At 44.9% G+C, this 21,031-nt stretch overlaps 1 protein-coding gene across 1 annotated transcript in view; it reads right to left on the reverse strand.

Annotated features, from left to right (window-relative positions):
* Nucleotides 1-105: 105 nt before the first annotated feature.
* The window catches only part of inpp5d (inositol polyphosphate-5-phosphatase D), a 56,891-nt gene continuing 35,965 nt past the window's right edge, over nucleotides 106-21,031 (reverse strand). The window contains exons 14-27 of the mRNA XM_046299007.1: nucleotides 20,766-20,862; nucleotides 20,123-20,261; nucleotides 15,058-15,166; nucleotides 13,625-13,713; nucleotides 12,653-12,734; nucleotides 12,457-12,546; nucleotides 12,161-12,271; nucleotides 5,934-6,013; nucleotides 5,731-5,818; nucleotides 2,080-2,226; nucleotides 1,932-1,998; nucleotides 1,599-1,832; nucleotides 786-1,255; nucleotides 106-566 (exon numbers count right to left, since the gene is read on the reverse strand). Of these exons, the coding sequence (XP_046154963.1) occupies nucleotides 517-566; nucleotides 786-1,255; nucleotides 1,599-1,832; nucleotides 1,932-1,998; nucleotides 2,080-2,226; nucleotides 5,731-5,818; nucleotides 5,934-6,013; nucleotides 12,161-12,271; nucleotides 12,457-12,546; nucleotides 12,653-12,734; nucleotides 13,625-13,713; nucleotides 15,058-15,166; nucleotides 20,123-20,261; nucleotides 20,766-20,862 (1,853 nt within the window). The 3' untranslated portion in view covers nucleotides 106-516. The remainder of the gene's footprint in view (nucleotides 567-785; nucleotides 1,256-1,598; nucleotides 1,833-1,931; nucleotides 1,999-2,079; nucleotides 2,227-5,730; nucleotides 5,819-5,933; nucleotides 6,014-12,160; nucleotides 12,272-12,456; nucleotides 12,547-12,652; nucleotides 12,735-13,624; nucleotides 13,714-15,057; nucleotides 15,167-20,122; nucleotides 20,262-20,765; nucleotides 20,863-21,031) is intronic.

Consider the following 21,031-nt stretch of genomic DNA (forward strand, 5'->3'; position numbering starts at 1 on the left):
TCTATAATGGATAGTTGGACACTGGGCTGTCGTAAACTGAATAGTGTGCAGATAGGCTCAAAGCAGATGTGATACATGAATAATCAAATGAAATGGAGAGGCAGGTGAGTCTCATACCTTTTAGTTTAATAGTATTGATTTGACCAAACACCAGATACAAGGAACACACATTCAGATTGTTTTCAAAAGTCTTCAAAATGATTCCTGTAATCTAAAGAGTTCTTGTGGTGGTCAACGTCTGTGTGCAAAAACAGAACACTGATACTTTGTATAAGGTGGACTCTACAAAAACAAATCCACGAGACAAAAGAGGAGACATGAAGACGATTCCTAAAATGTCTTATGGACTACCAGTAATATATGGAAAAGGAACGACGAGTTTGTACAGAAACATGTTTTAGGGAGAGTCAGTGAGACGAGCCGTGGAGTGACTGGGCGAGACGTTGTATCGTATCATCTGCCACTAGCACCCCCATTTAACATCTCATTTCCAACGTCTAGGACAGGAGCAGACAGTCACTTCACTGAACGGCCCATCTTCGAGGGTTGAGTTGTCTCATGAAGAGCTGGGAGGACAAGAGAAATGTTTTCAACTACAGAAAGAAAGGCCACGTTGGTTTTCATCAGCCTGTTGTGTTGACTATGTACAGTTTAATGTACATAACCTCTTCCTCTGCGGTATCCTTAGTTTAAAAACATGACCACAGAAGCTATTTGCAACTTGGTTGCCTGATATGTGAACAGAGGCTGGTTGCCTGATATGTGAACAGAGGGTGGAGTCTAACCTTCTTTGGGGAGGGGCTGGATGGGCCTTGAAGTTGGGCGGAGTTTGCTGGGCAGCTCCGAGCTGTCTCGGTAGTCTCTGGGTTTAGTGGACGTGGCCTCCGCCTGGCCTGGGCGGGACTTCATGGGCAGAGGCGGCTTATTGGCCGTTAGTACCATGCCCCCCTCGGAGCGTGACGGTTTCACAGGGTTCTTGGTGTAGGACAGGGGATGGAGGGAGGTGAAGGAGGTAGGGCCGGAAGATGGGGGCTTGGTCTCTGAACAGGTGTAAGAGCGGTTACGCGGGGTGGGGACCGGGGGGCGGTCAAGGTCCTGGTCAGAGGGTTTGGGGAAGGAGAAGTAGGGTTCTGGAGCGGTCAGGTGGTCCTTGGAGGACTGAGGGTCTGGTGAGTCTTTAGCTCCTCCTCCAGACTTTCCCATGGAGCCGTACAGAGGGTTGTCAAACATCTCCGCTGGTTTCCCGTCCTCACCCCTGGAAGACAGGACACACATACACAGGTCATTCAGAGTTCAGCTTCACAGACTCACAATGAGGTATCAATTCATCCCTTCACTCTCAGTACATTGTCTACTCTGTGAGGGAAATAGAAAGCAATATTATTCAGTCCCAAGTATGCCTAAATAACGTGAATCCCCATAATAGAAGTCCTCAACAAATTCCCTCCAATTTACCAAGTCTCGTTCTCCCGGACCCCTGGACTGAAAATATATTTCAAAGGAGTTCAGTCTGTGTTCGAGAAAACCCCGGCCTGTCAGAGAGTTTGTAAAACTATAAAAAGCGGTAGATGTTTTTTTTTTGTGTTTGATTAACGTACACGTTATCCACTGCTTTTCCTGTGGGGCTTCGCACAGCGTTGTGGTCGTAGACAGTCTTTCTGGGAAAGATGGGGGTCTGGTCTTTGCCCCCGTGCCCACCGACACCCCCACCTCCGGTGCCTGATCTGAGGGACATGCTGTAGCTCCAGCCCCTGTCTGCCACACCTACAGACTTGTAGCCCACCCCCATGTAACTGGGGTTGGTGATATCAGTGGGATGAGGAAAAGCGAACCTATTGAACAGGAGAAATAATCAGATGTCCTGATCTCACAATTGGACGGAGATCACAAGATTGTAAAATAGCGATGAGTGAAGAGAGAGACTTGCTCACTTGTTGTTGGGATCCACTCCTTTTCCTTTTGGGGCACCAGAATCATCCCTTTCCACTTGGATGAAATCTGAAAAAGGAAGAGTGTGTTTAGCAACAAGAGAAAACATCATTTTGTTGAGACATCAGTGGTTGGTTCTCAGCCTCTCACCGTATAACTTCTCGGTCTGTTTGCCCCCAGAAGTACGCAGTTGTACTCCCCCTGTCAGGGTGCCTGTCCGCTCGCCGTGGTGCGTCAGCGTCACCTGGAACTCTGTGTAGGAGGACTCTGCCGCTCGCAGAGCCACACAGCCCTCTCCTGTAGGGATGACACCATGTCAGGGAGCAGGAGAAGGAGGAGGAGGAGTGAAGGGGAGGAGGAGAGAAGGGGAGGAGGAGGAGAGGAGGAGAGAAGAGGAGGAGAGTAGAGGAGGTGGAGGAGAGAAGATGCGAGCAGATGAGGAGAGAAGATGAAGAGAAGAGGAGAGAAGAGGAGGAGAGAAGAGCAGGAGGAGAGAAGTGGAGGTGGAGAGAAGAGAGAAGAGAAGAGGAGGGGGAGGAGAGAAGAAGAGGAGAATAGGAGGAGAGGAGAATAGGAGTAGAGGAGAAGAGGAGGAGAGAAGAGGTGAGCAGAAGAGGAGCAGGGGGAGGAGAGAAGATGAGAGGAGGGTTGGAAGAAGCTGTCTTTTCCTCTCTGAGAGCTAGATGACAGAACTATTCAAATACAACATGCAACAATTTAAAAGATTTTACTGAGTTCCAGTTCATAAGGAAATCAGTCAATTGAAATAAATAAATTAGGGCCTAATCTATGGATTTCACATGACTGGGCATGGGCGCAGCCAATCAGAATGAGTCCCCCCTAGATGAAGAAAGACAGAGTTAGATGAAGACAGGCAGAGCTAAATGAAGACAGAGCTAGACGATGAAAGAGAGCGAGACGAAGAAAGACAGAGCTAGACGATGAAAGACAGAGCGAGACGAAGAAAGACAGAGCTAGACGAAGAAAGACAGAGCTAGACGATGACAGACAGAGCTAGACGATGACAGACAGAGCTAGATGATGACAGACAGAGCTAGACGATGACAGACAGAGCTAGACGATGAAAGACAGAGCGAGACAATGAAAGACAGACCTAGACGAAGAAAGACAGACCTAGACGATGAAAGACAGAGCTAGACGAAGACAGAGCTAGATGACAGAGCTAGACCAAGACAGAGCGAGACGAAGACAGAGCGAGACGATGAAAGACAGAGCTAGACGATGAAAGACAGAGCTAGAAAGACAGAGCTAGACGAAGAAAGACAGAGCTAGACGAAGAAAGACAGAGCTAGACGAAGAAAGACAGAGCTAGACGAAGAAAGACAGAGCTAGACGAAGAAAGACAGAGCTAGACGAAGAAAGACAGAGCTAGACGAAGAACGAAAGAACTAGACAATGAAAGACAGTGCTAGACGAAGACAGAGCTAGATGACAGAGCTAGACGAAGACAGAGCTAGACGATGAAAGACAGAGCTAGACGATGAAAGACAGAGCTAGACGATGAAAGACAGAGCTAGACGATGAAAGACAGAGCTAGATGATGAAAGACAGAGCTAGACGATGAAAGACAGAGCTAGACGATGAAAGACAGAGCTAGACGAAGAAAGACAGAGCTAGACGATGAAAGACAGAGCTAGACGATGAAAGACAGAGCTAGATGAAGACAGAGCTAGACGATGAAAGACAGAGCTAGATGAAGACAGAGCTAGACGATGAAAGACAGAGCTAGACGAAGAAAGACAGAGCTAGACGATGAAAGACAGAGCTAGATGAAGACAGAGCTAGACGATGAAAGACAGAGCTAGATGAAGACAGAGCTAGACGATGAAAGACAGAGCTAGATGACAGAGCTAGACGATGAAAGACAGAGCTAGACGAAGAAAGACAGAGCTAGACGATGAAAGACAGAGCTAGATGACAGAGCTAGATGAAGACAGACAGAGCTAGACAATGAAAGACAGCTAGACGAAGAAAGAGAGCTAGACGATGAAAGAGAGCTAGACGATGAGACAGAGCTAGACGATGAGACAGAGCTAGACGATGAAAGACAGAGCTAGAGGAAGAAAGACAGAGCTAGACGATGAAAGACAGAGCTAGACGATGAAAGACAGAGCTAGACGATGAAAGACAGAGCTAGACGATGAAAGACAGAGCTAGACGATGAAGAGCTAGAGAAGAGCTAGACGATGAAGAGACTAGAGCGATGAAGAGCTGAAAGATGAAGAGCTAGACGATGAAAGACAGAGCTAGACGATGAAAGACAGAGCTAGACGATGAAAGACAGAGCTAGACGATGAAAGACAGAGCTAGACGATGAAAGACAGAGCTAGACGATGAAGAGCTAGACGATGAAGAGCTAGACGATGAAGAGCTAGACGATGAAGAGCTAGACGATGAAGAGCTAGACGATGAAGAGCTAGACGATGAAAGACAGAGCTAGACGATGAAAGACAGAGCTAGACGATGAAAGACAGAGCTAGACGATGAAAGACAGAGCTAGACGATGAAAGACAGAGCTAGACGATGAAAGACAGAGCTAGACGATGAAAGACAGAGCTAGACGATGAAAGACAGAGCTAGACGATGAAAGACAGAGCTAGACGATGAAAGACAGAGCTAGACGATGAAAGACAGAGCTAGACGATGAAAGACAGTGCTAGACGATGAAAGACAGTGCTAGACGATGAAAGACAGTGCTAGACGATGAAAGAGAGCTAGACGATGAAAGACAGAGCTAGACGATGAAAGACAGAGCTAGATGAAGACAGAGTTAGACGATGAAAGACAGAGCTAGATGACAGAGCTAGACGATGAAAGACAGAGCTAGACGAAGAAAGACAGAGCTAGACGAAGACAGACAGAGCTAGACGAAGACAGACAGCTAGACGAAGACAGACAGCTAGACGAAGACAGACAGCTAGACGAAGACAGACAGCTAGACGAAGACAGACAGCTAGACGAAGAAAGACAGCTAGACGAAGAAAGACAGAGCTAGACGATGAAAGACAGAGCTAGACGATGAAAGACAGTGCTAGACGATGAAAGACAGTGCTAGACGATGAAAGACAGAGCTAGACGATGAAAGACAGTGCTAGACGATGAAAGACAGTGCTAGACGATGAAAGACAGTGCTAGACGATGAAAGAGAGCTAGACGATGAAAGACAGAGCTAGACGATGAAAGACAGAGCTAGATGATGAAAGACAGCTAGACGATGAAAGACAGCTAGACGAAGAAAGACAGCTAGACGAAGAAAGACAGAGCTAGACGAAGAAAGACAGAGCTAGACGAAGAAAGACAGAGCTAGAGGAAGAAGACAGAGCTAGAGGAAGAAAGACAGAGCTAGAGGAAGAAAGACAGAGCTAGACGAAGACAGAGCTAGACGAAGACAGAGCTAGACGAAGACAGAGCTAGACGAAGACAGAGCTAGACGAAGACAGAGCTAGACGAAGACAGAGCTAGATGATGAAAGACAGATTTCATCCAAGTGGAAAGGGATGATTCTGGTGCCCTGCTTCTTGACACGATGCCAACTTAACCCGGAAGCCAGCCGCACCAATGTGTCGGAGGAAACATCGTACACCTAGCGACCTGGTCAACGTGCAGTTGGTGGTATACAGACAAAGACCGCCGTAGACAGACGGAGACAGATGAAGACAGAACTAGATGATCAAGAGTCACAAACTTAAGACTAGTATTTACACCAGCCCAAATGTGGTCTGTGTCATTCTAACAACGAGTCTTGACTCCAAACAGACCACAGTCGTCCTACTTTCTCACCATAGGATTCATCACAGTCTGTGGACTTGACACACAGGAGAATGTGCTGATCCAGCAGATACTCTGGGTCTGAGATGATCGGGACGAGCTTTAAAAAGACACGACAGGAGTTCAGACACTCAACAACTCTTTTGCATCAAAAATATTAAGACAATTAGCTTTTAGTATTGTACTTGAAAGAAGCGTCAAAAATATTCATTTACCTCAACTTGATTTCCAAACCGAACCTTGATGTTCCCATCAGAGTGATCTTGGTTCTCTCCTTCGGAGCTCTTGACAAATTCTGTGGACAGGATGTGTGCAGTTAGCCTGATCCCAGATCTGTTTGTGCCGCATAGTCAAATCCAGTTTGGCATGACAATGAATAGTAAGAGATTGCAAGACAACTAGACCTGGGACCTTGAGGGATATATACTACGTAGACCTGGGACCTTGAGGGATATATACTACGTAGATCTGGGACCTTGAGGGATATATACTACGTAGATCTGGGACCTTGAGGACTATATACTATGTAGATCTGGGACCCTGAGGGATATATACTACGTAGATCTGGGACCTTGAGGGATATATACTACGTAGATCTGGGACCTTGAGGGATATATACTACGTAGATCTGGGACCTTGAGGACTATATACTACATAGATCTGGGACCCTGAGGGATATATACTACGTAGATCTGGGACCCTAAGGGATATATACTACATAGATCTGGGACCTTGAGGACTATATACTATGTAGATCTGGGACCTTGAGGGATATATACTACGTAGATCTGGGACCTTGAGGGATATATACTACATAGATCTGGGACCCTGAGGGATATATACTACATAGATCTGGGACCTTGAGGGATATATACTACGTAGATCTGGGACCTTGAGGGATATATACTACGTAGATCTGGGACCTTGAGGGATATATGCTACGTAGATCTGGGACCTTGAGGGATATATGCTACGTAGATCTGGGACCTTGAGGACTATATACTATGTAGATCTGGGACCCTGAGGGATATATACTACGTAGATCTGGATCCTTAAGGGATATATACTACGTAGATCTAGGACCATGAGGGATATATACTACGTAGATCTGGGACCCTGAGGGATATATACTATGTAGATCTGGGACCTTGAGGGATATATACTACATAGATCTGGGACCCTGAGGGATATATACTACGTAGATCTGGGACCTTGAGGGATATATACTACGTAGATCTGGGACTTTTAGGACTATATACTACATAGATCTGGGACCTTGAGGGATATATACTACGTAGATCTGGGACCTTTAGGACTTTATACTACATAGATCTGGGACCTTGAGGGATATATACTATGTAGATCTGGGACCTTGAGGGATATATACTACGTAGATCTGGGACCTTGAGGGATATATACTACGTAGATCTGGGACCTTGAGGGATATATACTACGTAGATCTGGGACCTTGAGGGATATATACTACGTAGATCTGGGACCTTGAGGGATATATGCTATGTAGATCTGGGACCTTGAGGGATATATACTACATAGATCTGGGACCTTGAGAGATATATACTACATAGATCTGGGACCTTGAGGGATATATACTACATAGATCTGGGACCTTGAGGGATATATGCTACGTAGATCTGGGACCCTGAGGGATATATGCTACGTAGATCTGGGACCCTGAGGGATATATGCTACGTAGATCTGGGACCCTGATGGATATATACTACGTAGATCTGGATCCTTAAGGGATATATACTACGTAGATCTAGGACCATGAGGGATATATACTACGTAGATCTGGGACCCTGAGGGATATATACTACATAGATCTGGGACCCTGAGGGATATATACTACGTAGATCTGGGACCCTAAGGGATATATACTACATAGATCTGGGACCCTGGGGGATATATACTACGTAGATCTGGGACCTTGAGGGATATATACTACGTAGATCTGGGACCTTGAGGGTATATACTACATAGATCTGGGACCCTGAGGGATATAACTAGGGCTAGATCTGGGACCTTGAGGGATACTAACCTGGTAGATCTGGGACCCTGGGGGATTATCCTGTATCCAGATCTGGGACCTGGAGGGATATACTACGTAGATCTGGGACCTTGAGGGATATATACTACGGCTAGATCTGGGACCTTGAGGGATACTAACCTACGTCCAGGGGGTTTGAGGAGTTAACAAGGTATCCTTTGGTCAACTCTGAGTTCAACTCGGGCTAACTCTGGTCAAACAATAGTGGCTCCAGGGCAGGCTAACTCCAGGTACATTTCTGTTTATCCTGTATCCTTCAGAACTAACCTGGTCCAGGGCAGGCTAACTCAGGGCTAACTCTGTTTATCCTGTATCCAGAACTAACCTGGTCCAGGGCAGGCTAACTCAGGGCTAACTCTGTTTATCCTGTATCCAGAACTAACCTGGTCCAGGGCAGGCTAACTCAGGGCTAACTCTGTTTATCCTGTATCCAGAACTAACCTGGTCCAGGGCAGGCTAACTCAGGGCTAACTCTGTTTATCCTGTATCCAGAACTAACCTGGTCCAGGGCAGGCTAACTCAGGGCTAACTCTGTTTATCCTGTATCCAGAACTAACCTCCTCCAGGGCAGGCTAACTCAGGGCTAACTCTGTTTATCCTGTATCCAGAACTAACCTCCTCCAGGGCAGGCTAACTCAGGGCTAACTCCACTATCCTGAATGAAATGTCTGAGCTGTGAGTTGAGGACCAATGAAATCAGATTCCCACCCTCTCACAAAGATTGTATCAGAGGTTCAAACCCCTTCTACAGATTATACTGTATGTCTATAGCCAGAACACAACAAGCTGTTCCCATGAGATTAACAGTCAAACTGCCATGGTTAGAGGTTCAAACCCCCTCTACAGATTATACTGTATGTGTATAGCCAGAACACAACAAGCTGTTCCACAGATAGGAGTGGGAAAATGTGGTTTTGCGTTGTTAAGCACGCAAAATAAGATCTAGCAACCTTTTGGTTACTGCCCCAATGCTCTAACCACTAGGCTACCTGCCTAAAAGTAATAACATAAGGACGACACTTCTTAAAAGTCTATTTCACAACATCGTCTGGTGAATTTGCAAGATCACTTTTCTTTTCATTTTGATTTCTGCACAAATTAAAATGTGGCGCTGACTTGTCTATGAAGTGATGTTTTTGTCTCAACGAAGAGTTTGACCACAGAGTTTCTAAACCCAGAGGCGCAACATCACGAGACTTCTGGGAACGCTTTTGCGAAACAGACCAGGACGGGGTTTGAGAAGTCAATGAGAGGAGTGAAAAATGATTTCTTAGTTGTTAATTTTCTTGAACGCTAAAGGAAAAAAACATAGATTATTAAGTAGTGGAACTTGTTATGAACCAACCTCGTGAGCGTGACAAACTGACACGTCAATTTTAGTCAAAAACGTTATATCGAAAGAGTGTCACATGCGCAGTTCGGCGAGAGTCGACCGTTAGACCCGATGACATGTTTCTGTGCCAACGTCGCCATTACATCGCCTACAAGTGTGATCGGGGATTTCTTTTGGAGAAGCAGCTTCTGCCTATCTTCATACTGTACCATATTTGGTCTGGTGTTCAACTAGCCCATGTGCAACATGCACACACAGTTACAAACCCGCTAGAGTTAGTAGCAGACGGACATTATCCACCATCGTAGTATGGATGAAGCTTGATCTGGAATGTGACGCTAACTGATGCTGGCTAGCTTTATAAAACCGCATCCGTAATGGGACTGCGGTCAAACGACCACCCGTCATCACGCTCAGGGAGCAGGCCTTTCTAATCAACTTGGCCCGAGTATCCTGGAAGGATATTAACCTCATTCCGTCAGTAGATGATGCCTGGTTATGCTTTAAAAGTGCTTTCCTCACCATCTTAATTAAATAAGCCCCATTTAAAAACTGTAGAACCAGGAACAGATATAGCTCTTGGTTCACTCCAGACCTGACTGCCCTCGACCAGCACAAAAACATCCTGTGGCGGACTGCAGTAGCATCGCGACATGCAACTTTTTAGGGAAGTTAGGAACCAATATACACAGGCAGTTAGGAAAGCAAAGGCTAGCTTGTTCAAACAGAAATTTGCATCCTGCAGCACAAACTCAAAAAAATTCTGGGACACTGTAAAGTCCATGGAGAATAAGAGCACCTCCTCCCAGCTGCCCACTGCACTGAGGCTAGGAAACAACAAGCAATTTTCTATGGCCGGCCATGCTTTCCACCTGGCTACCCCTACCCCGGTCAACAGCCCTGCGCCCCCCACAGCAACTTGCCCAAGCCTCCCCCATTTTTCCTTCACCCAAATTCAGATAGCTGATGTTCTGAAAGAGCAGCAAAATCTGGACCCCTACAAATCAGCTGGGCTAGACAATCTGGACCCTCTCTTTCTAAAATTATCCACCGAAATTGTTGCAACCCCTATTTACCAATCTGTTCAACCACTCTTTTGTATCATCTGAGATCCCCAATGATTGGAAAGCTGCCGCAGTCATCCCCCTCTTCAAAGAGGGAGACACTCTAGACCCAAACTGCTACAGACCTATATCTATCCTACCCTGCCTTTCTAAGGTCTTCGAAAGTTAACAAACAGACACCGACCATTTCGAATCTCAGCGTACCTTCTCCGCTATGCAATCTGGTTTCAGAGCTGGTCATGGGTGCACCTCAGCCACGCTAAACGATATCATAACCGCCATCGATAAGAGACAATACTGTGCAGCCGTCTTCATCGACCTGGCCAGGGCTTTCGACTCTGTCAATCACCACATTCTTATCGGCAGATTCAACAGCCTTGGTTTCTCAAATGACTGCCTCGCCTGGTTCACCAACTACTTCTCAGACAGAGTCCAGTGTGTCAAATCGGAGGGCCTGTTGCCCGGACCTCTGGCAGTCTCTATGGGGGTGCCACAGGGTCCCACCCTCGGGCCGACTCTTTTCTCTGTATACATCAATGATGTCGCTCTTGCTGTTGGTGAGTCTCTCATCCACCTCTATGCAGGCGACACCATTCTGTATACTTCTGGCCCCTCCTTGGACACTGTGTTAACTAATCTCCAGATGAGCTTCAATGCCATACAACTCTCCTTCCGTGGCCTCCAACGGCTCTTAAATGCAAGTAAAACTAAATCCATGCTCTTCAACCGATCGCTGCCCGCCTGTCCAGCATCACTACTCTGGACGGTTCTGACTTAGAATATGTGGACAACTACAAGTACCTAGGTGTCTGGCTAGACTGTAAACTCTCCTTCCAGACTCACATTAAGCATCTCCAATCCAAAAAATCTAGAATCGGCTTCCTATTCAACATCAAAGCATCCTTCACTCATGCTGCCAAACATACCCTCGTAAAACTGACTATCCTACCAATCCTTGACTTTGGCGATGTCATTTACAAAATAGCCTCCAACACTCTACTCAGCAAATTGGATGCAGTCTATGACAGTGCCATCCGTTTTGTCACCAAAGCCCTATATACTACCCACCATTGCGACCTGTTGGCTGGCCCTCGCTACATATTCGTTGCCAAACCCACTGGCTCCAGGTCATCTATAAGTCTTTGCTAGGTAAAGCCCTGCCTTATCTCAGCTCACTGGTCACCATAGCAGCACCCACCCTTAGCACACGCTCCAGCAGATATATTTCACTGCTCACCTCCAAAGCCAATTCCTCCTTTGGCCGCCTTTCCTTCCAGTTCTCTGCTGCCAATGACTGGAATGAATTGCAAAAATAAGTTGGAGACATATCTCCCTTACTAGCTTTAAGCACCAACTGTCAGAGCAGCTCACAGATCACTGCACCTGTACATAGCCCATCTGTAAATAGCCCATCCAACAACCTCATCCCCATACTGTTATCTATTTGATATATTTTGCACCTTTGCACCCCAGTATCTCTACTTGCACACTCATCTTCTACACATCAATCACTCCAGTGTTTAATTGCTATATTGTAATTATTTCGCCACCATGGCCTATGAATTGCCTTACCTACGTTATCCTACCTCATTTGCACACACTGTATATAGACTTTCTCTATTGTATTGTTGACTGTATGTTTGTTTATTCCATGTGTTGTTGTTTGTGTCGCACTGCTTTGCTTTATCTTGGCCAGGTTGCACTTGTAAATGAGAACTTGTTATCAACTGGCCTACCTGGTTAATTAAATAAAAGTGAAATAAATCAATACAATTTTGTAAAAAGCCTGATCTGGAATGTGAAGCTAACTGAAGCTGGCTAGCTTTATAAAAACCTGAGTAGGTCTAGTTTGCTTCGTAACTATGGCACTCAGGTTAGTGTGGAGTCACTGTGAGTTAGTCTCCAGTTCAGTTGAAACACTTGATGTGTTTTTAGTGTTAACCACTGTGGTCAGATGGAAAATGGAAGTAGTCTTACTCTCTAAGCAGCTGGAGTGGTATTCGAGGAAGAACTTGGTCTTGGACTTTGTCATCAGGGTGGCAACACAGTTCATGAACTTGATCCCACCCTGAGACACACTGTTGGGATCTGGAAAGAAAAGATAGAAAGATCATTGGAAAGGCAGTTGACTTTGTCCATAGATTTGCACTCGGTAAAACACGAGAACATCTTCTGAGGGTAGATAATTTCGTAAAATACAGTGATGTCAGACACGCGTACATTAGTCACACAGACAGCACGGTGTAGTTGTCTAGTGAAGTAAAAAACTCTACCGTGCTTGGAGACAAACTGTGATGAAACTCCAACTTCAAATGTGGAGAAAACTGGAGAGTGGTCACTGGTCATAATGTCATTGGTGCACCCTTCAAGAGAGGTTGCAAAAATGATAGAATTGGTAATAACATGAACTAAAATGACATGTTTTGTTCGTTAATTGCAATGAATCAATTATCATGGCAGTAGTCTCACCGTATGACTGACAGAACACATGCACCAAGGGGTAGGACCTCCGTAGAACGCGATCACACCATGATGGCAGATTGTATTTAGTCTGTGAGGGAGAAGAAGTTATATTTCAGTCGTTCTGAAAAATCAGCATTGGTTTGATGGCAGGCCATGCCATCTTTCTACTAGTGGTTTCAGAGACCCATGTGTGTCCCAAATGGCACCCTTTTCACTATATAGTGCACTACTTTAGACCAGAGCCCTATAGAACCCTGTTCCCTATATAGTGCACTACTTTAGACCAGAGCCCTATGGAACCCTGTTCCCTATATAGTGCACTACTTTAGACCAGAGCCCTATTCCCTCTATAGAGTGCACTACTTTAGACCAGAGCCCTATTCCCTATATAGTGCACTACTTTAGACCAGAGCCCTATTCCCTATATAGTGCACTACTTTAGACCAGAGCCCTATTCCCTATATAGTGCACTACTTTAGACCAGAGTCCTATTCCCTCTATAGAGTGCACTACTTTAGACCAGAGCCCTATTCCCTCTATAGAGTGCACTACTTTAGATCACAGCCCTATGGAACCCTATTCCCTATTATAGTGCACTACTTTAGACCAGAGCTCTATGGACTATGTATGGAATAGGATGCCATTTGGGACTTCCTCTACAAGGTAAAATAATAAACAGCCAAGCTGTGGACTTGTGCTCTCAGATATCTGCATATTTGGGGCGGCAGGCTAGCCTAGTGGTTAGAGCGTTGGACTAGTAACCGAAAGGTTGCAAGTTCGAATCCCTGAGCTGACAAGGTACTGCCTGAACAGGCAGTTAACCCCCTGTTCCTAGGCCGTCATTGAAAATAAGAATTTGTTCTTAACTGACTTGCCTGGTTAAATAAAGGTAAAAAAAAAAAAAAAAAAAACTTCCTCTACTGTATGAGGGCCACCTGTACCATACAGCATCTCAGGAAACAGACACAGTACACTTACCCCAGTGGCTTTGGCCTTGGTGTAGGCATATTTCTCGCGTGTGTCTCTCTCGAAACGATACGTGGGCGCGAACGTGATCTCCTCCTCATCTGTGATGAGATTAAATAATAAAAAATAGAGAGAGAGATTACATGTACATGTACCAGGAATATGACCTGGTGAAGTGGTGCTCAGGAACTAGCTAGCCTATAGTTTACAGAGAGTAAATTACAGGCTAGCTAGAGTAAACTATGGGCTAGCTAGCCCTGCCAGAGAGTAAACTAGTAAATTACAGACTAGCTAGCCCTGCCAGAGAGTAAACTATAGGCTAGCTAGAGTAAACTATAGGCTAGCTAGCCCTGCCAGAGAGTAAACTATAGTAAACTAGTAAACTATAGGCTAGCTAGAGTAAACTATAGGCTAGCTAGCCCTGCCAGAGAGTAAACTATAGTAAACTAGTAAACTATAGGCTAGCTAGAGTAAACTATAGGCTAGCTAGCCCTGCCAGAGAGTAAACTATAGTAAACTAGTAAACTATAGGCTAGCTAGAGTAAACTATAGGCTAGCTAGCCCTACCAGATAGTAAACTATAGCTAGCCTATAGTGGTAGGGCTAGGTAGCCTATAGTTTACTATCTGGCAGGGCTAGGTAGCCTGTAGTTTACTCTCTGGTAGGGCTAGCTAGTCTGTAGTTTACTATCTGGTAGGGCTAGCTAGTCTGTAGTTTACTCTCTGGTAGGGCTAGCTAGTCTGTAGTTTACTATCTGGTAGGGCTAGCTAGTCTGTAGTTTACTATCTGGTAGGGCTAGCTAGTCTGTAGTTTACTCTCTGGTAGGGCTAGCTAGTCTGTAGTTTACTATCTGGTAGGGCTAGCTAGCCTGTAGTTTACTCTCTGGTAGGGCTAGCTAGTCTGTAGTTTACTCTCTGGTAGGGCTAGCTAGTCTGTAGTTTACTCTCTGGTAGGGCTAGCTAGTCTGTAGTTTACTCTCTGGTAGGGCTAGCTAGTCTGTAGTTTACTCTCTCGTAGGGCTAGCTAGAGTCATGGCTGTGGGGCTAGTAAGCCTATACTTTACTCTCTGGTAGGGATAGCTAGAGTCATGGCTGTGGGGCTAGTAAGCCTATACTTTACTCTCTGGTAGGGATAGCTAGAGTCATGGCTGTGGGGCTTGCAAGCCTATACTTTACTCTCTGGTAGGGCTAGCTATAGTCATGGCTCTGGGGCTTGCAAGCCTATAGTTTACCAAGGCTAACATGCTGTAGATGTGTTCACTCAATGGCTAGTTGTGCCCATTCAATGACCATGGCTTTGACATAGAAATGCATTACTTTCATCAAAATCACTTATCAATTTCATCCTCACATTTTCCATACACATCATATAGCCTAGTGAAGTTTAATTTACTTTAGTCATAGTTAGCTATGACAGAATGTATGTTGCTAGTGGCCATGTCTTACCATAGTGTAGGAACACCTTCCCTTCTCCTTTCTCAATGGTGAGCTGGTCTCTACACAGCAGTTCCTGGTACTGCTGCTGTTTGATCTTGGTCACGATGCTCTCGGCTTCCTGTTAAGGGAACACAATGCAAAGTAGCTGCTCTCTCTTCCTGCACAGTGACGTCATCAGAACAGCACTGTCTCTATTTAGCCTAACTGCTGCTAGAGAAATAGGGAACATGAACTGCATGCTGGCTTTGTCCCAAATGGCACCCTCATCGCTATATTAGTGAACTACTGTAGATCAGGGCTTTTGGTTAAAAAAAAGTTTTAAAAAGTAGTGCACTCCTCTGGTCCATGTCCTTTACACTATTTGCTTGCTTACGCTTACTTACTTGGTAACTTGGTATGTAACAGCACATTCAATAAGCACATGAATACAAATTTAGATGAGCAGTGGTTGAGAGCTGTTGATAGTCGACAAAGCAGTTGAGAGCTGTGTATATTCCCCCCCCAAGCAGACACCTCGACGGCCCTGAAAGACCTTCATTGGACTCTATGTAAACTGGAAACCACATATCCTGAGGCTGCATTTATTGTAGCTGGGGATTTTAACAAGGCTAATCTGAAAACAAGGCTCCATACATTTGATCAGCATATCAAATGTGCGACCCAGTCTGGCTAAACTCTGGATCATTGCTACTCTAATTTCCGTGATGCATACAAAGCCCTCCCTCGCCCTCCTTTCGGCAAATCTGACCACGACTCCATTTTGTTGCTCTCAGCCTATAGACAGAAACAAAACAGGAAACGGCCGTGCTCAGGACTGTTCAATGCTGGTCCGACCAATCTGATTCCACGCCTCAAGATTGCTTTGATCACGTGAACTGGGATATGTTCCGGATAGCATCGGACAACAACATTGATGTATACACTGATTTGGGAGTTTATTAGCAAGTGCAGGTGGTACCCACAGTGACTATTTAAACCTTCTCCGACCAGAAAAAGTGGATTGATGGCAGTATTTGCCAAAACTGAAAGCGTGAACCACTGCTTTTTAATCATGACAAGGTGACCAGAAACATGACCGAATACAAGCAGTGTAGCTATTCCCTCCGCATGGCAATCAAACAAGCTAAGCGTCAGTATAGAGACAAAGTAGAGTCGCAATTCAACGGCTCAGACACAAGAGGTATGTGGCAGGGTCTACAGTTAATCACGGATTACAAAAAGAAAACCAGCCCCATCGCAGACACCGATGACTTGCTCCCAGACAAACTAAACAACTTCTTTGTTCGCTTTGAGGAAAATACAGTGCCACTGACACGGCCCGCTACCAAAACCTGCGGGCTCTCCTTCACCACCACAGCCGAGGTGAGTAAAACATTTAAACATGTTAACCCACGCAAGGCTGCCAGCCCAGACGGCATCCCTAGCCACGTCCTCAGAGCATACGCAGACCAGCTGGCTGGTGTGTTTACGGACATATTCAATCAATCCCTATCCCAGTCTGCTGTTCCCACATGCTTCAAGAGGGCCACCATTGTTCCTGTTCCCAAGAAAGCTAAGGTAACTGAGCTAAACGACTATTGCCCCGTAGCACTCACTTCCGTCATCATGAAGTGCTTTGAGAGACTAGTCAAGGACAATATCTCCTCCACCCGACCTGACACCCTAGACCCACTCCAATTTGCTTACCGCCCCAATAGGTCCACAGACGATGCAATCACCTCATAACTGCAATCACTGCACACTGTCCTATCCCATCTGGACAAGAGAAATACCTATGTAAGAATGCTGTTCATCGATTACAGCTCAGCATTTAACACCATAGTACCCTCCAAACTCGTCATTAATCACAAGACCCTGGGTCTCGACCCCGCCCTATGCAACTGGGTCCTGGACTTTCTGTCGGGCCGCCCCACATTGGTGAGGGTAGGAATCTCCACCCCGCTGATCCTCAACACGGGGGCCCCACAAGGGTGCGTTCTGAGCCCTCTCCTGTACTCCCTGTTCACCCACGACTGCGTGGCCAAACACGCATCCAACTCAATCATCAAGTTTGCAGACGACACTACAGTGGTAGGCTTGATTAGCAACAACGACGAGACGGCCTACAAGGAGGAAGTGAGGGCCCTCAGAGTGTGGTGTCAGGAAAATAACCTCTCACTCAACGTCAACAAAACAAAGGAGATGATCGTGGACTTTAGGAAACAGCAGAGAAAGCACCCCCCTATCCACATCGATGGGACTGCAGTGGAGAAGGTGGAAAGTTTTAAGTTCCTCGGCGTACACATCACGGACAAACTAAAATGGTCCACCCACACAGACAGCGTGGTGAAGAAGGCGCAACAGCGTCTCTTCAACCTCAGGAGGCTGAAGAAATTTGGCTTGTCACCAAAAACGCTCACAAACTTTTACAGATGCACAATCGAGAGCATCCTGTCGGACTGTATCACCGCCTGGTACGGCGGGGACCAAGAGACTGAAAAACAGCTTCTATCTCAAGGCCATCAAACTGTTAAACAGCCACCACTAACACTGAGTGGCTGCTGCCAACGTACTGACTCAACTCTCTAGCCACTTTAATAATTAATAATTGGATGTAATAAATGTATCATTAGTCACTATAAACAATGCAACTTTATATAATGTTTACATACCCTACATTACTCATCTCATATGTATATACTGTACTCTATACCATCTACTGCATCTTGCCATCGTTATGTAATACATGTATCAATAGCCACTTTAAACAATGCAACTTTATATAATATTCACATACCCTACATTACTCATCTCATATGTATATACTGCATGACTGCTCTCGCCTAATTTTCAACCGCAGTCCCTGGGCAGGTTATTAAAAACAATTACAATATAGACAATCATTGAGCAGTGAGCACACGCAGAGCAACATAGGACAAGCAAGACGTAGCATACAGACAGAGCAACATAGATCAAGTAAGATGTAGCATACAGACAGAGCAACATAGAACAAGCAAGACATAGCATGCAGACAGAGCAACATAGGACAATCAAGACATAGCATACAGACAGAGCAACATAGGACAAGTAAGACGTAGCATACAGACAGAGCAACATAGAACAAGCAAGACGTAGCATACAGACAGAGCAACATAGAACAAGCAAGACGTAGCATACAGACAGAGCAACATAGAACAAAAAGCAACAAGACAAAATTCATAAAAGCAACTAAGTGTTTCCACAACTCACAAGCTACAGACAACATGGAAAGCGGGAACACACAGCTAGGGACCATGTTCACACATCTGATTGACCTTGAGCCATGTATTCATACATTTTGTGAAAGTGTGATATGTGGTGCAGTTATGTGTGTCTGATGGGGGTGATGAAGTTGTTGAGAGCTGTTGAGAGCTGTTGATAGTCGATAGAGCAGATGAGAGCTGTTAATAGTCGATAGAGCAGTTGAGAGCTGTTGATAGTCAATAGAGCTGTTGATAGTCGATAGAGCAGATGAGAGCTGTTAATAGTCGATAGAGCAGTTGAGAGCTGTTAATAGTCGATAGAGCAGATGAGAGCTGTTGATAGTCGATAGAGCAGTTGAGAGCTGTTAATAGTCGATAGAGCAGTTGAGAGCTGTTGATAGTCGATAGAGCTGTTGAGAGCTGTTGATAGTCGATAGAGCTGTTGATAGTCGATAGAGCTGTTGAGAGCTGTTGATAGTCGATAGAGCTGTTGATAGTCGATAGAGCAGTTGAGAGCTGTTAATAGTCGATAGAGCTGTTGAGAGCTGTTGATAGTCGATAGAGCTGTTGAGAGCTGTTAAGTCGATAGAGCAGTTGAGAGCTGTTAATAGTCGATAGAGCAGTTGAGAGCTGTTGATAGTCGATAGAGCTGTTGATAGTCGATAGAGCTGTTGAGAGCTGTTGATAGTCCTTAGAGCAGTTGAGAGCTGTTGATAGTCGATAGAGCAGATGAGAGCTGTTGATAGTCGATAGAGCTGTTGATAGTCGATAGAGCTGTTGAGAGCTGTTGATAGTCAATAGAGCTGTTGAGAGTTGATAGAGCAGTTGAGAGCTGTTGATAGTCGATAGAGCAGTTGAGAGCTGTTAATAGTCGATAGAGCAGTTGAGAGCTGTTGATAGTCGATAGAGCAGATGAGAGCTGTTGATAGTCGATAGAGCAGATGAGAGCTGTTAATAGTCGATAGAGCAGTTGAGAGCTGTTAATAGTCGATAGAGCTGTTGAGAGCTGTTGATAGTCGATAGAGCTGTTGATAGTCGATAGAGCAGTTGAGAGCTGTTGATAGTCGATAGAGCTGTTGATAGTCGATAGAGCAGTTGAGAGCTGTTAATAGTCGATAGAGCTGTTGAGAGCTGTTGATAGTCGATAGAGCTGTTGATAGTCGATAGAGCAGTTGAGAGCTGTTAATAGTCGATAGAGCTGTTGAGAGCTGTTAATAGTCGATAGAGCAGTTGAGAGCTGTTAATAGTCGATAGAGCAGTTGAGAGCTGTTAATAGTCGATAGAGCTGTTGAGAGCTGTTGATAGTCGATAGAGCTGTTAATAGTCGATAGAGCAGTTGAGAGCTGTTAATAGTCGATAGAGCTGTTGAGAGCTGTTGATAGTCGATAGAGCTGTTGATAGTCGATAGAGCAGTTGAGAGCTGTTAATAGTCGATAGAGCTGTTGAGAGCTGTTAATAGTCGATAGAGCAGTTGAGAGCTGTTAATAGTCGATAGAGCAGTTGAGAGCTGTTGATAGTCGATAGAGCAGTTGAGAGCTGTTGATAGTCGATAGAGCAGTTGAGAGCTGTTGATAGTCGATAGAGCTGTTGATAGTCGATAGAGCAGTTGAGAGCTGTTAATAGTCGATAGAGCAGTTAATAGTCGATAGAGCAGATGAGAGCTGTTGATACTGTAGCAACCTTAACCCAACACAGCCTCTTCAAAAAGGTTCAGATCTCTTAGCATAACGGTTAAGGTTGAGTTGACAGTCGCTGGACCCAGGTTAGAGTCCCGGTCAGGCTCCCCCCCCCCCAAATTTAATTACAATACAATCTTCACATCCAGCGTTAACGGCTATGCTAGTTCAACTTACTGTGGATGGCAATTCGATTCGATAATTCAGATCCCCGAGCCAGAACAGATGAGTGAATCGATGTGTGATGTCAAAATGATTCAGTTTCTTATCTCCAAGATTCAAGAACCGTAGGATGCTGACGTAATTCTGGTTGCGTCTGGTAAGAGAAATAAATATTTGAGAGAATAAATGTCTTGCTTTCAAATACTTGAGATATGAAGAGATATGGTATCTTCTTTTCTCACGTTTAGCTATTTTTGCAATATGCAGACTCATATCTTTGTGTTCCTTATTTCATCAAACAGAAATGAAAAGAACCAGTTAAAGGCTATTCAAGAAATAGAGCAGACAGGCCACAAATAACAACAGACATCAGAAATAATACTGGAGCATAAAACAACCACCCCCCAAAAAAACTTGTAAGAGTTTTGAGGCATTTTGAGGAGATGCTAAATATTCTGATATTGTGTCAGTGGAATAAATACACTCTATTTTGATTTAGCTCCATTTTGCTTTCAACATAAACTGGTTTCTAGGGGTCAAAACTATTTAATTTATTATTTATTATTTATTATTTATTATTTATTATTTAAAATTCTTGAGGATTGTTACATTCTGGTTATATAATTTGTCAGCCATTTTTTAAATTCCTGTAGCTCACCTGAGCTTCTTCTCGCTCCCTGAAGTCAGGTGACTGTTGACGAAGCCAAAGGAAGTACCGTTGAACATGAAGGACACGCCCACTGCTCCCTTATTTCCTGGAACATAAAGGGAAAAACAACAAGGATGCGACGTTAGGCCTCTCGACTGTTTGTGCCTTTCATCGTCTCGGTTGTTAATAAAAAGAAGGCCAGTTTCCCAGACACAGATTAAGTCTAGTGTTGGACCTAAAAAAGCAATTTCATTGGAGAATCTTCATTGCACATG

Source organism: Oncorhynchus gorbuscha, linkage group LG02 (genome assembly GCF_021184085.1).
Source record: "Oncorhynchus gorbuscha isolate QuinsamMale2020 ecotype Even-year linkage group LG02, OgorEven_v1.0, whole genome shotgun sequence".
Taxonomy (NCBI): domain Eukaryota; kingdom Metazoa; phylum Chordata; class Actinopteri; order Salmoniformes; family Salmonidae; genus Oncorhynchus; species Oncorhynchus gorbuscha.